General features: G+C 47.8%; 1 protein-coding gene across 1 annotated transcript in view; it reads right to left on the minus strand.

Moving 5' to 3' along the window:
- Positions 1–247: 247 nt before the first annotated feature.
- LOC142563374 (venom metalloproteinase antarease-like TpachMP_B) overlaps positions 248–12454 on the minus strand; it is an 82503-nt gene continuing 70296 nt past the window's right edge. Inside the window, exons 10-11 of the mRNA XM_075673934.1 lie at positions 6913–7047; positions 248–582 (exon numbers count right to left, since the gene is read on the minus strand). Coding sequence (XP_075530049.1) covers positions 502–582; positions 6913–7047 — 216 coding nt within the window. The 3' untranslated portion in view covers positions 248–501. The remainder of the gene's footprint in view (positions 583–6912; positions 7048–12454) is intronic.

The raw sequence follows: 12454 nt of genomic DNA on the forward strand, positions 1-12454 counted from the left end.
TAAGTAGACAGACAACATGGAAGCATTTATATCACTTATTTCGGACACAATTTTTGAAACATACCAGTATATTATGTTATGGAAAAATACATATTTTACTTGTCTTGACATTGCATAGCGTTCAACAATTCGTTTGCAGTATCTTTGACAATGGGAATGCAGTTATTATTATTGTATTTGATCTCTCGACAAATTCTATAAGGAGGCCGGGCTGCAACGAGAGCCCCCCCTCCGCCACTCCCGGAACGATATTTTCGGCTACGCGAGTGATCACCACTGTTGAAGTTCCCCAAGCAGATCATCTCCTTCATATAGGCAATACAAAAGAACTCCAGTTTTAATGCATATGACTTATTTTGCAATTTCACTAAAAAAATACCGCATTCTGCGAAAGACCCACTATGTGGATTTACATTTGAAATCGTTTCGGCGCAACGAATCTCCACGATCATGGAAGCCGAAATGTCACTTATTATTTAGAGCGGACCTCGATTCGTACTGCTAATTTACAGGGGCCTTCCACAACTTATGAATATGCTTTGTTGCTGCTGGAACTTCTCGGCAGATGCCGCTGATGCAAGCCTGTACGGAAGAAAAAAAGAAAATGGACATTAGTTGTTATGCAAGTACTCTGGTATAATTAAATCACGACAGCAGAGGTTGCACATATAGCTCTAATGCACATGAGCAGTGTGGCCCCGGTTGCTGACTGCTAATATTGGTGGGATACTATTGCCCCTGAGTTAACGTTCGCTGCGTTCCATATTTACCAACTGTGAATCATGAAGCCAAATCAAGCCAAATCATGGGGTGCAACGCTCTGAAGCAGCACATGGCGTTCGAGGCAGGCAACAGTGGGAGGGTGCGGAATAATTGCGGTCCGGCTTAAAGCGCAGAAGATTTCCATACGATGCACTTATAATTCACAAGTACACAAGGCTGTGTTTCTGCAACTCGGTTGGCAGGTGGGAGTCTGGGATCTACATGATGAGCTCGACGACGAGGTTGCAAAGGTCGCAAAGTAGGAATAATCGAACACCCCTCTGAAAGCTGGCGCTGAAGCCTGGTTTTCCGCTTCATTTTACGATCCCGCTTCCCTCACAGGACAATTATTGTCCTGTGAATGGCCACCCTGAGCACGAAAAAAATATTCTCGACTTACTTTGCAATAATATTCAATGTGTCACTCATTAAAACAAGCGCAAAAAATGAATGACTCGCGTAGCTACTTTCTAAATAAACAGAAATGTGTTGTCAATGCACTGACGATAATTAGCGAGAGTTTAGGAATAGGTGGAAATGAAACGGCGACTGAGTTTTTCTGCAATCGTTGTTTCTCATTGAAAACAAGCGTATTTTTTATGAACAAGGAAAACTTGTGGTCACGCTGAGATTTCAAAGGGCTGCAATGACTAAAGAGCAGAAATGTCAGCTCTTCTAATCGGGCTACAGAAAGTCCACCTGAAATCAAGTGAATACAAAAGGGTTTTTGACGTTGCTTTGCAAATTCTACCGTTAGACGTTGTATGAGTGGGACCAATTCGAAGAACATGGCCATTGCATGTGAATTACTAGCTAAGCAAATTCGACATACAGTGATACAAAAGTGTGCAACACGCCAGTTCTATTTCGACAACAACTATATGAACACTCCAGGCGCGTGCGCACCGGGGGCGCCGCCATGTTGTCGCGTAGTCGACGGTCCTAGAGCGTCTCACGCGTCGAGTGTTTGACCCCGTTCGAGCGTCTCCGGAAAGCGCGTTTGCGTGCGAAAACGAGGAGACCCAGTGGTCGCATCCTCAAGCTACGCGGAACCGATTCTGCTGTGGAGCCACAGGACGGCATTCTGTTCGCAACGGTGGCACGCATGTGCATTCTACGCGCAAACCCTACGCCATTCCTGTTGTGCAGCTGCGTGCATACTACACCGTGGTGGTACAGAGGGGCCTGAGCCGAACGGACACTAGACTTGAAGCTGCAAACGCTGAAGGTTTTCCTTGTTCCTCATCTCGTACAGAGTTCAGGTGCCATGCCTGCATCGCCGTGGTGTGAGATGTCTAGTAGCTTGAAGTGCGTTGTTTCTGCTGAGCAGCAGAGGTTGCGTCTCGTACTGTGCCGCACCAGCGTGCCGTCGACGCCAAGTCTTCGACGTTGCCGGCATACGTGACTCTTGAGGCTAATACGACAAGAAGCCTCTACCTCGAATTGCAGCGCACTCGAATGACAACAGTATTAGGTCACTCGCAATGCTGTCCAGTGCATACACCTTAGGTCTTCACGAGAACACCGGAGTAGCTTGCAGATGCCAAAAGCACGATGCGAATGCCGATCGAAAGTGGTCACCTTTGAAGGAGATGAGGCCGACATTTCCCACTTGGTTGAAGCTTTTTTTTTCACTCATCCAGTAAGATTCGTGAAAATGTAGACCTTGCAGCCATATTTTATTAGGCTATAGTAGCTACAGATATACAAACTGGACCGATCTATCAACAGATGTCTACTTGTTGAGAAGGAAATCTACCTTGTTAGTAGTAAGTGGTCATTGAATGAAGATCTCAACATGGGCAAAATGTGGTGGACTGATTTAGAGGCACGCCGATCAAGAGCCGAGAGAGAGAGAGAGAGAGAAAATGATAAGTGAAAAGTAGGGAAGGTAATCAGGACTGAGCCCTGTTGGCTGCCCTACACTGATGGACTGATGGACTGATGGTGCACGGAGCCAAACATTTCATTAAGGTAATATGATAGATACATTGTGTTATGGTATATGAATTGCGAAGTCGATATATACAGATCAACTTTAATCTAAGCGGACAGATTTGTATATGAGCCCGGAACCATAAGAAAATGAACAATTTGTGATTCTTGCCGCCGTTACGTGTTTCCTTCATTAGGAAAAAGATCGGTAGTGTATCGATCCTTTGGAGATGATTGATGACGTTTATTCGATTACCACTCTTCCTTACGATAGATGTGTAATTATTGATGATATGTTATGATAACCCTTATGAAGGTAGAGACCGAATTGTGTGCTATGTTCATGTGGAGAGCGCTTATTACGTACTCGAGTTGAGAGGGGGAAGGGGGCTTGCGTCACCTGGTTGCTACACAAAGTTTGCCATATGCAATGATGCACATAATATGGATGCCTTATGCATATATACATTTTAGGACGAAATTTCCATCGGTTTGGCAGCACTGGTACACGGCAATGCATTGACTTCTCGTCCAACGTAGGCAGCGGCGAGTAGAGCGTAAAGGATAGAAAAGAACGATGCATATATGAGGAACCTATATTGTCGGATTTCATGGACAAAAATGTGATCCGGTGCTCGGCCGGACCTAAGCGAAGGCACAATGTCCAGGGAGCCCAGCTTGACGTGAAATGCCTTTGTTATAGCGTTTATCGCCTTACGTACGTTAACCGCAGACACATTGCGGAACGTTACGTTGCGCGTCCTTTCAAGACCCTTACTTTACCGCACGGGAACGCAAACGTAAGGATGGCGTTGTAAAACAGAATTCCGTCTGGTGCCTCGTCCCAAGTGTATGCAAGCCAAGACAATCCATTAGAAACCATCCTGTTGCTATGCGGACGTGTCTCGCTGGCCTACGGGTGCAGGGAACGCTAAGCGATCTCGGTAATTTGACGCGCTGCAGGCGCGCACACAACGTGAGTTTCGAGAAAGCGAAAGCGCAATTCAACGGGAGTGACAGCGTAGCCATCACGAGAATTCACGCTGAAGAGCGGTTCATGGATGCCGCCATGTTCCACAACGCTATTTCTTTACGTCTGTAAACATTACGAACGTCAAATTCGCCAAATAACATACGCTGTCATAGCGTACGGAAACCGGAGAAACCCAATAAAATTCCGAGCATGCGAGTGAGGACGACGCTGTTTCTTTACCTACGTAATACATTAACGTTTGGTTGCAAACGCTATTTTAAAGCTGTCTAATAACGCGCTTGGAAGTGCCCGCTGAATGACATCGGCATGTCCAGCTCCCGAGAGTTGCAGCAGCCAACTCTTGGTCTAATTTATCAATTACATGGGCACGAATTACTGCACAGTTTCCTTAGTGGTCACATGGTTGATGCAAACGGTGGTCATGGCAACGTCTTCGCCGTTACATGGTACGTGGTTCATGCATATGTCTTCGACATTCCTGTGCGTAAGCTTATCGTCGGCTTGGATCTGTCGGCATAGCGTGACGCCTCCGATCGCAAAATGTCGCCTCAGAGAGTTCGTGAACGGATAAGCACCAGCGCACATTGACTTGAGCACACCATGATCGTGTGCAGCGTGTGTTTCGAGTGTCGATTGGTTTCGTCAACGAGGTGGTGGTAGGCGCACATTTCCCCTGTCGCCAATCTATACTTGGCACAGCTCTGGGTCGGCAGTACCGACAAGATTGAAGTGGATGAAAGATAAATTTTGTACCAAGAAACTGCTGCTGGTTTTCTTGGGGCAATTTATATGAAACGTTGAATTTTATGCTGTTTTCCTTGAAAACTTTAAAAATTATTCATTTTAAAATGCTTACATTAAAAAATGCATACACATGTTATAAGACGCATTTGAAAATGCATATTATTTTGAATGCTTTATTGTAGAGTACTTATTTGTTCTGCCTTTCAATAAAAAATTAAGCTGTGAGTAAGCGCTTCGTCTTGTTATTCCTTCGTGTACAGACTATCGTTGCGCTTAAAACGTTTTCGACATCTCTGTGACTCACGCGACCGTGGGTAAACTGGCTTCAGAGTCGGAAATGTTTACTGTTCCACTGTGTCAGAGATCGGCCCAATTTAACGGTCGAGAAATCTACCGAACGATGCACAGAACACGGGACAGAGGACATAGAACGCAGTGATAATATATGCTACGCGGATGTGGAAAACATGAACATATGAAGGCAGCACGCCGTGCGGTTGCGAAGAGGACACCGACTCTTGGCAAATACTCGTGAGTGGGTATGCGCGAAAGGGCCCTCATCATCATCATCGACACCGATTTGTGAGCGTCGACAGTGGCGAGCGTGGCCCGTGGCGTGAGCAGTACGCAAGGTTGGGCGTTCGAAGGCAAAGAGCTTCCTTGTTGGGCGTCGGGTCCATAGGAGCTATCGCCGCCCGCGTCACTAAGGCTGCACCCGAAGAAACGCTGTCACCAGCTGAGAGGCTACCTCGCCCAGTTATTCCGCTGGGCAACTGGTCCAGGAGGGCTGGCGGTCCAGATCCTGGCTGAACGAGCGTTCGGGTGAGCGGCCACAGGGCTACCCCACCAGCTGTGGACGTCACCCGGTGGCTGCTGCTGTGTGCTCCCGTGCGCAAATCCCACCGGCGGGAAACCGGGCACGTGGAGGCTTCGGCACATAGACTATGGCGCAGGGCCAACTGAGCTCTACGAGGCGGTCCGACCCTGAAGTCCGACACTGCTGTCCGACACCGGTTGCACGACGTCTCCGACATGGCGACATGTGCTTCCGCATGAACTGTAGGCAGATTACGGTTGCCTGATCCACATATATAGCTGCATGTCTTCTAGAATGTATTTTGGGGAACTATCGCGCGTGTGTGCCGTTTCAATGTGTTAAGTACGTCCAATACAAGTCTGATGTGTGTTTGTGCTTCTGCGTGCTGCTTCTGTCTCTTTCTGGAGTGATCCTGCACCCAATAACATCACAAACGTTTGGAGCTAATAGATGATTTACGCTCTTGAAGGCATATATTTCTCATAGTGAGGAGTGCTTCAAGTAAGACTTGGTGCTTCATTGCAAATTTGCTCAATAGATGTAGTCCTTAAGGGTTAGTACGGGAGCCTATACATGAGTGGAACGGTTACTGGAGGGGCTATTCGACAAGCCAGTTGCAGCAGCACCCACCCGCAGTCAGTAGCAGCAGCCGGGGCCAATGTCCGGAAGGATTCGCAAAGAAAGATCCACTTTCAATAGCGCCGTGCTTATGGTTGCGTGGCGACGCCATTCTGAGGCTGAGCAAAGGACTATGAGTACAGTCATCGGGTGCGGCGACTGCATTCCAGTGGTCTTGTGATGACGTACGAAGTAGGGTACTACGGAACGGTTCTGGGGTGCACGTTAGAAAAGCCCACGTAGCAAAGATTATTGGTAGCGCCTAAAGCGACTCTGTTGCTTTAAACCGTTAGAATTCACAATTTAAATCTTATTAAAAACCGTAAATGAAAAACTGACCATTTTTTAGGCCGATATTGGTAGCATGAGAGCGATAGCAAGCGTGAGCGCTGCGCTTGGTATCATCAGACGGCGTTGTAGCTAGATGTGGAAGCCACATGTTGGCGGGATACAGCACAAAAGGCTGCTGGGTTGAAGAAACAGCGCCCTTGAAGCTAATACGGGTCTGGGAATTCTAGTGCCATGAGTACCAGCAGTGGCATTGAGGTGTCGCATCTCGAAGCTACACGAGATGAGAACAAAGACCAAACGCGCAATGTAATATCACAGCAGTAAGGTGCACTGGCGCCAGTACCGGATAGATTTCCTCACTTCCAGTTCTAGCCACGTTTCTCGAAATCGAAAAATTGAGCGATTTAATAAGAAATACATTTTAGGCGAATTAAATATTGTATTTGCAGTTTAGGCGCGATGCAATTGCCAACATTCCCGATAGACCATGGTACCTAGTCATAGCACCTTTAGCGCTTGGATAATGTGGCATTTATCCAGCCTACCGAAGCATCCGTAAGGACCACCACACCATCGGCGAAGAAGACGCCGACGGCAAACACTCCCCTTGAGCATCGATATATTTGCTGCCGCAATAATGTGCAAACACGTTCTAGAGCTTCCATAACTTTACCGTTGGAAAATCTCCGTGCAAGTTTATGAAAACCAAGGTGAGAACATCCGAAAAAGAATTCGCAAATTACAAACTCACCTGCGGTATTTCTGCAGCCATCCCGCAAAAGATGTAATCTGGAGCAGGAAATATATTATAGGACTTGACGTCATCGCTGTCTGTGGTCGCACACACTAATATACATTTCTCTATATTGAAGTCTTCGCTATAATTCTGGAAATAACATGATGCACAACATATGTATAGAAGCAGAAGCTTGATTCTGTGCAATAGAAAAATATTTTTGCATTGTATTTTCGGAGTTTGTGTTTGAATTGGGGAAACAGCACATGCAGAACAAAGTAATGTTCCACCACTGAAATAATAAGGAAATCGTGCGTTATCTAAGTATTAGTGATTGCACGTGTACCTGTTTGTCGGGTGACCGTGTTTCACAAATGTTATTGCACAGCGCAGGACGCACGTGCATGTATCGGAAGTGCCTCGAACGTTATCGATCGTTCTATCCACTGTCTGTTGTCAGCGTACCTTTGTAGTCCGATTTCATCGCGCGACGCGAATAGTGTAGCACTTAGAGGAAGACAGGCGGGCACAGGGGTGAATCTCCGCATGGCTGCCATTGGCTGTTTTCCAGCAGACGCTCTTTTGACGCTAGCGCTAAGGTCCCCTTCAGTTACGGCCCTAACAGCAGGGCAACGCAGAAACAAAATGGCGGCGCACACGATTGTTTACGTTGTCATGGCCACAGGAACAACAGCCGCGCGGCGCCTCCTCTCCCAAACGCTTTCCTTTTTGTTTTTATTATACCGACCGGCTCCGCTCCCTGTGCCCCATGGCGCGCGCACCGCTTACTTTTTAACGCGACAGTGTTAAGGAGTTCGTATCGCCGAAAAGCTGGCGTCGTCGGCGGCGTTGACCGTGAGCGAAAAACCCCGGAAGGCAATTCATAACTAAAAACAAGTTGCAAGATGGGCTGGGTGGGAATCGAACCAGAGTCTCCGGAGTGTGAGACGGAGACGCTACCACTCAGCTATGAGTTCGTTTCTTCAAAGCGGGACAAAAGCGTCTCTAGTGAATGCGGTGCTGCCTTAGAAACGTGCCGTAGAAAGTTATACTGCGGTGTATATCGGTAATTGTGAGCACGTAAATTACAGAAGTAGCACTTAAGAGGAAGCTTTAGCTCAGGCCCAACTCCGACGCGGCCTATACAAATACATGTAAAACGCAAAAACGTTTTTTGTGAGATAACCCCTGGACCAATTTTAATGAAATTTGTTGAATTTGAGAGAGAAAGATAAATTTGTGAAGAAGAAGACGCGCCTCGCGGCACAGCCGCATCGCCAACGCGCGGCTCGTCTCGGCTCGCGCTGTTGATTGCTGGCGTCCGTTTGGACAGTGCTTCGGGCTGCCTCGCCGTTCCCGGTTGCGGTGCCTTTGCATTAGGAGCCGCCAATAAACCTTTTCTCAATAGGTGGAGGTGCTGGGGCTCAAACCCCGTCGCTTGAAACCCTGGAGCTGAGATCAAGAACACTACCGCCCGCCATGACCGACAGCTCATCCCAAACGGCACCGACGCCACAGTCCGTCACCTGCACCGGCGTCCCACCACAACGGGACCCCAAGATCTTCAGCGGTGCAGACGACGAAGACGTAGAAGACCGGTTGGCGTCATATGAACGGGTGAGCGCACACAAGTGGGATGATCCAGCCAAGTTAACCCACGTCATCTTTTATCTGGCTGGTGTTGCCCAACTGTGGTTTCACAACCACGAAAGTGACGTACCCACATGGTCAGTCTTCAAGACAACCGGTACGGAAGTGTTCGGCCGACCCGTTGTTCGCAAGATGTGTGCCGAACAACGCTTGCGCGCCCGACCACAGCAGACGGCAAAAACGTTTACAAGCTACGTAGACGACGTCGTGGACCTTTGTAAACGAGTCAACGCCGCAATGCCCGAGCTGAGCGAAAAAAAAAGCGAAAAAAAATACTGAAAGGCATCGATGCCTAGCCAGGAATCCTAGCCTAGCCAGGAATCCTAGCCAGGAATCCGCGCACTGTGTCTGAAGTTGTCAGCCTATGCCAAAGTTACGATGAGTTAAGGAAGCAACGCGCTTCGACTCGGCGTCCTCTGGGAAGCGATGACTTGTTGGCGATAGTGACTGTTGGAGGCGGAATTTCGATTTAGGGCTTGAATTTTGTTAGAAAGATTCTCAAAAATTCGAAGGATACGAAAAAATAGAAGCACGAAGTTTACAAATTCATAGCTCTGCATCAAGAACACACTTCGCGATTCTGTAAACGGCAACCATTAGATCATTCAAAGCGGACAAGTTCAATATGTAATTTTGCACCTTACGTAAATTTTTTACGTTGGGTACAATGGTTCTGCAAAAGCTCTATTTCCATATCACTAATTTTTTTTTTATTTTCATGTGTAACATTGAAATTTTGTCCGCTTTAGATGTACTATCAGATGCAATTCACAGAATCGTATTACCCTTTTTCGTTGTTGAGCTACAAAGTTGTAAACTTGATAGTTTCGTTTACTGAAAATTTTCCGTTTTTGCCAATTTTTAATAAAAAATTGACGACCTAACTCAAAAATTCGAAACCAAGAATCACTAGATTTTAAGTTTTTCTTTGAAATGCAACTAGCCTCGTCAAATTTGGTGCAGTGGTTGGCGAGCAAAACGTATCCTACTTTTACATGTATTTGGATAGGAGCGCCCGAGCTAAAGCTTCCTCTTAAACGAGTCGCGAAGTATGTTTCCGCAACATTTCATCTGCGCTTGGCGCACACGCAGAGCCATCTTGCGGCAAACACAGAAAACCCCCTCCTCACAATGTACGGCGCTGCCCCGACAGGTGGCGCGCCACTCGCCTGCTTCTTCCTTTCGTCTCGATTGGGCGCATTGGGGCCGTGCGGGGACCCGTGCGAGGATGCCCCAAAGTTGTGCTGTGGACTTAGAAGTGTTGTATATGAAAACTATGTCTTCGTGAGACTCGAGAGCATGCCGAGCGAATGAGTGTGCGGTGTGAACGGGGTGCGATAAAGCTATCGCGTTCCACTCTTGAAGGCGAAGCTTAAGCGTCCTCCAATTTTTTTTACCTGTACGCGGTGCGTTTTGTCCTATTGCGCGCGCGCGTGCTACGGCGCACGACGCGCCAGCTCGCAAGCAATGCGCGCGCTATGCCACGCGTTGCCATTCCTTGCGAGCTGGCACGTGGTTCACCATAGGCTATGCGTTGGCATGCACGCAGTCTTGCCCATACTTATACTAGCATGCACCGGGACATAAAAAAATTCCATCCAACACAACAGATCTTTGGTCTCGCTTTGCTGCCTTCTTTCCGACAACAAAGATTTTCCTTATAACGTGGTGGTGATACACGCTCAAAAAATGGGCAAAAGTAAAAGGTGCATGACATATACAAGAGTACTAAACACGAAGGCTCACCAGACGGTGAAATAACAAAAAAGCGCGAGAAAACGCGAAGGCCGTTTCATCTACACACACATATATAAAAAGAGAGTTTTATACAACGCCCTCAAGACCAAAATATAGACGAGCTTCTGATATATGCACTAAGATATTGTACAAAACTGGATGACATATATGACATACTCATGATAGCTATAGAAAGGGGAAACTGACTGGTAATGCCAAAACAATGACAAGCAAAATACCTAAAAGATAGAATAAAATGCTAACATTCTTTGGTTGACAGCCACACCAAAAAAGAAGGAGCTTACTTATAAACCTGCACGAAAGTATATGAAATGCGTGACATGTTCATTACTACTGAACAAACTGAAAAAGACATGCCAGAACAAAAATAACACTGTACTAAAAACAGAAATACACATAACCACATTATTTTGCACTTGGCCACAACTTGAGTAACGGTGGCAAGGGTAACAGAAGATAGTCGGCTTTTGCAGCAGCACATAGAAAACATTCGCAAAAGGCCTATTCCTCAAGCAAAGACCAGGTAAAATAGGCCAGCAACACGACTTTTCTTTCGCCCCGAATGCAATGCTTAGCAGCAAAATTACGTCACTAAAAGCAATAAGTCGTACCTACTGGACACTGCTTTGTATAATAAACACGAACTGCAAAAATCTGCATGTAGGACACTTGCAATGGTTTCCGGAAGACAAAAGAAGCGTGTCATGCCTACACATGAAGGTTATTCGCGCGGTTTTCCAATCAGCGATTACTGAGATAATACACAAACACGAACAGTTATTTTTCAGCCGTTGGTACGTTTGTAAAACGTGACACACAAAAAAAGTACTGAGGGCAGTATGGAAAGCTGGGCAAATTGCGGAGTGAGACTTGGCACAGAAAAACACAAGTCGTACACCAGGTGGCAATGAGGAGGCACATCTATTTGTCAGCTTTCTCTACCGGCAAGAGGGCAGTGTAGCACAATCAAGGCGCAACGACGTTCGGACGCTCATGGAGCACACACATGGACAGGGCTGTGTTCGTGTACATGCGCCTTCTGATGTCCTTGGGTCTGCGCCCTCACCTGTTTTCTTTAGGCACCCAGAAGAATCTTGCAGGGACTGTTTGTGGGGTATTCGTGCACCACAGCACGAAGCACGAGCGGTAGGACTCGTGAAACGGATGAAACATCGCGGAGCACAAGCACATAGCTACCGAGTATCGCGAAACTGACGAAACTATCCACCCCGGTCAACGCACAGCAGCGCACGCTTCCCGATAACAGCAGATAACGAAACATGAAGCGTCATGCAGCGGGCTAAGCTGGCGCCGGGCCGACGGGACCGCACGGTGCGCGCGCGCGGTAACAGTAGAAAGTTGCGAGGGAGCTACAGGGAGGGCGAGGGGAGAGGAGTTGGGGGGAAAGGCACGGCAGCCTGGATCGGCACGCGTGCGCGCGATGATCGACGAGGCCATGCAAGGGAAACGGATTTTTGGCTTCGCCCTCTTCATAGATGGCGCCAATTACTTCTGCCACCGAAGCCGGGCAGTTTCCCACTGCGGACGCGGGTCCCAGTGATTTCTCTGGAACATTCGACGACTGATGTATAAAAGCCGACGTGCTTGACCTGCTGATCAGATTTTCGATGGTCGCCGACTGTGTTCGCCGCTTACGTTGAGCACTGAGTGAAGCCTGTTTTTTTCTGGGCACAGGTTCGCACAATAAAGTTAGTTTCGTCATTGACAGTTTTGTTGCTGTGTCCTGAACCGTCACTACCACGTGACATCTGGTGGAAGTGCTTAGCGTTCATGTACCGGATACCCCCACAAAGCTGTGACCCAAGCACGAACGCGGAAGACAACACCAGCGTCAACAAGAACCAGCGCGGTAGCCGCAGGCTGTAAGGATTGCCCCCGGAGCACGAGCTTTTGCCTGAGACGAGCAGGAAGATTCTCACCAAGTCAACCCCAATGGTAGCCCCAGCGTCCCCCATCATGCTGCAGCAGCCCAGGGAGCCTCCGACGTTACGCAGAACAACGTTCGTACGCCGAGATCAAGCGTCAAGCCGAGAACAAGCCCTAGCGCTATTAGAAACCAGGGTGCAGCTGGCTAATGCGATTCTTGCGATCTTCACGGAGGAAATGAGCCGTCTACTAAGCTACGCCG

This window comes from Dermacentor variabilis, chromosome 11 (genome assembly GCF_050947875.1).
Source record: "Dermacentor variabilis isolate Ectoservices chromosome 11, ASM5094787v1, whole genome shotgun sequence".
Classification (NCBI taxonomy): domain Eukaryota; kingdom Metazoa; phylum Arthropoda; class Arachnida; order Ixodida; family Ixodidae; genus Dermacentor; species Dermacentor variabilis.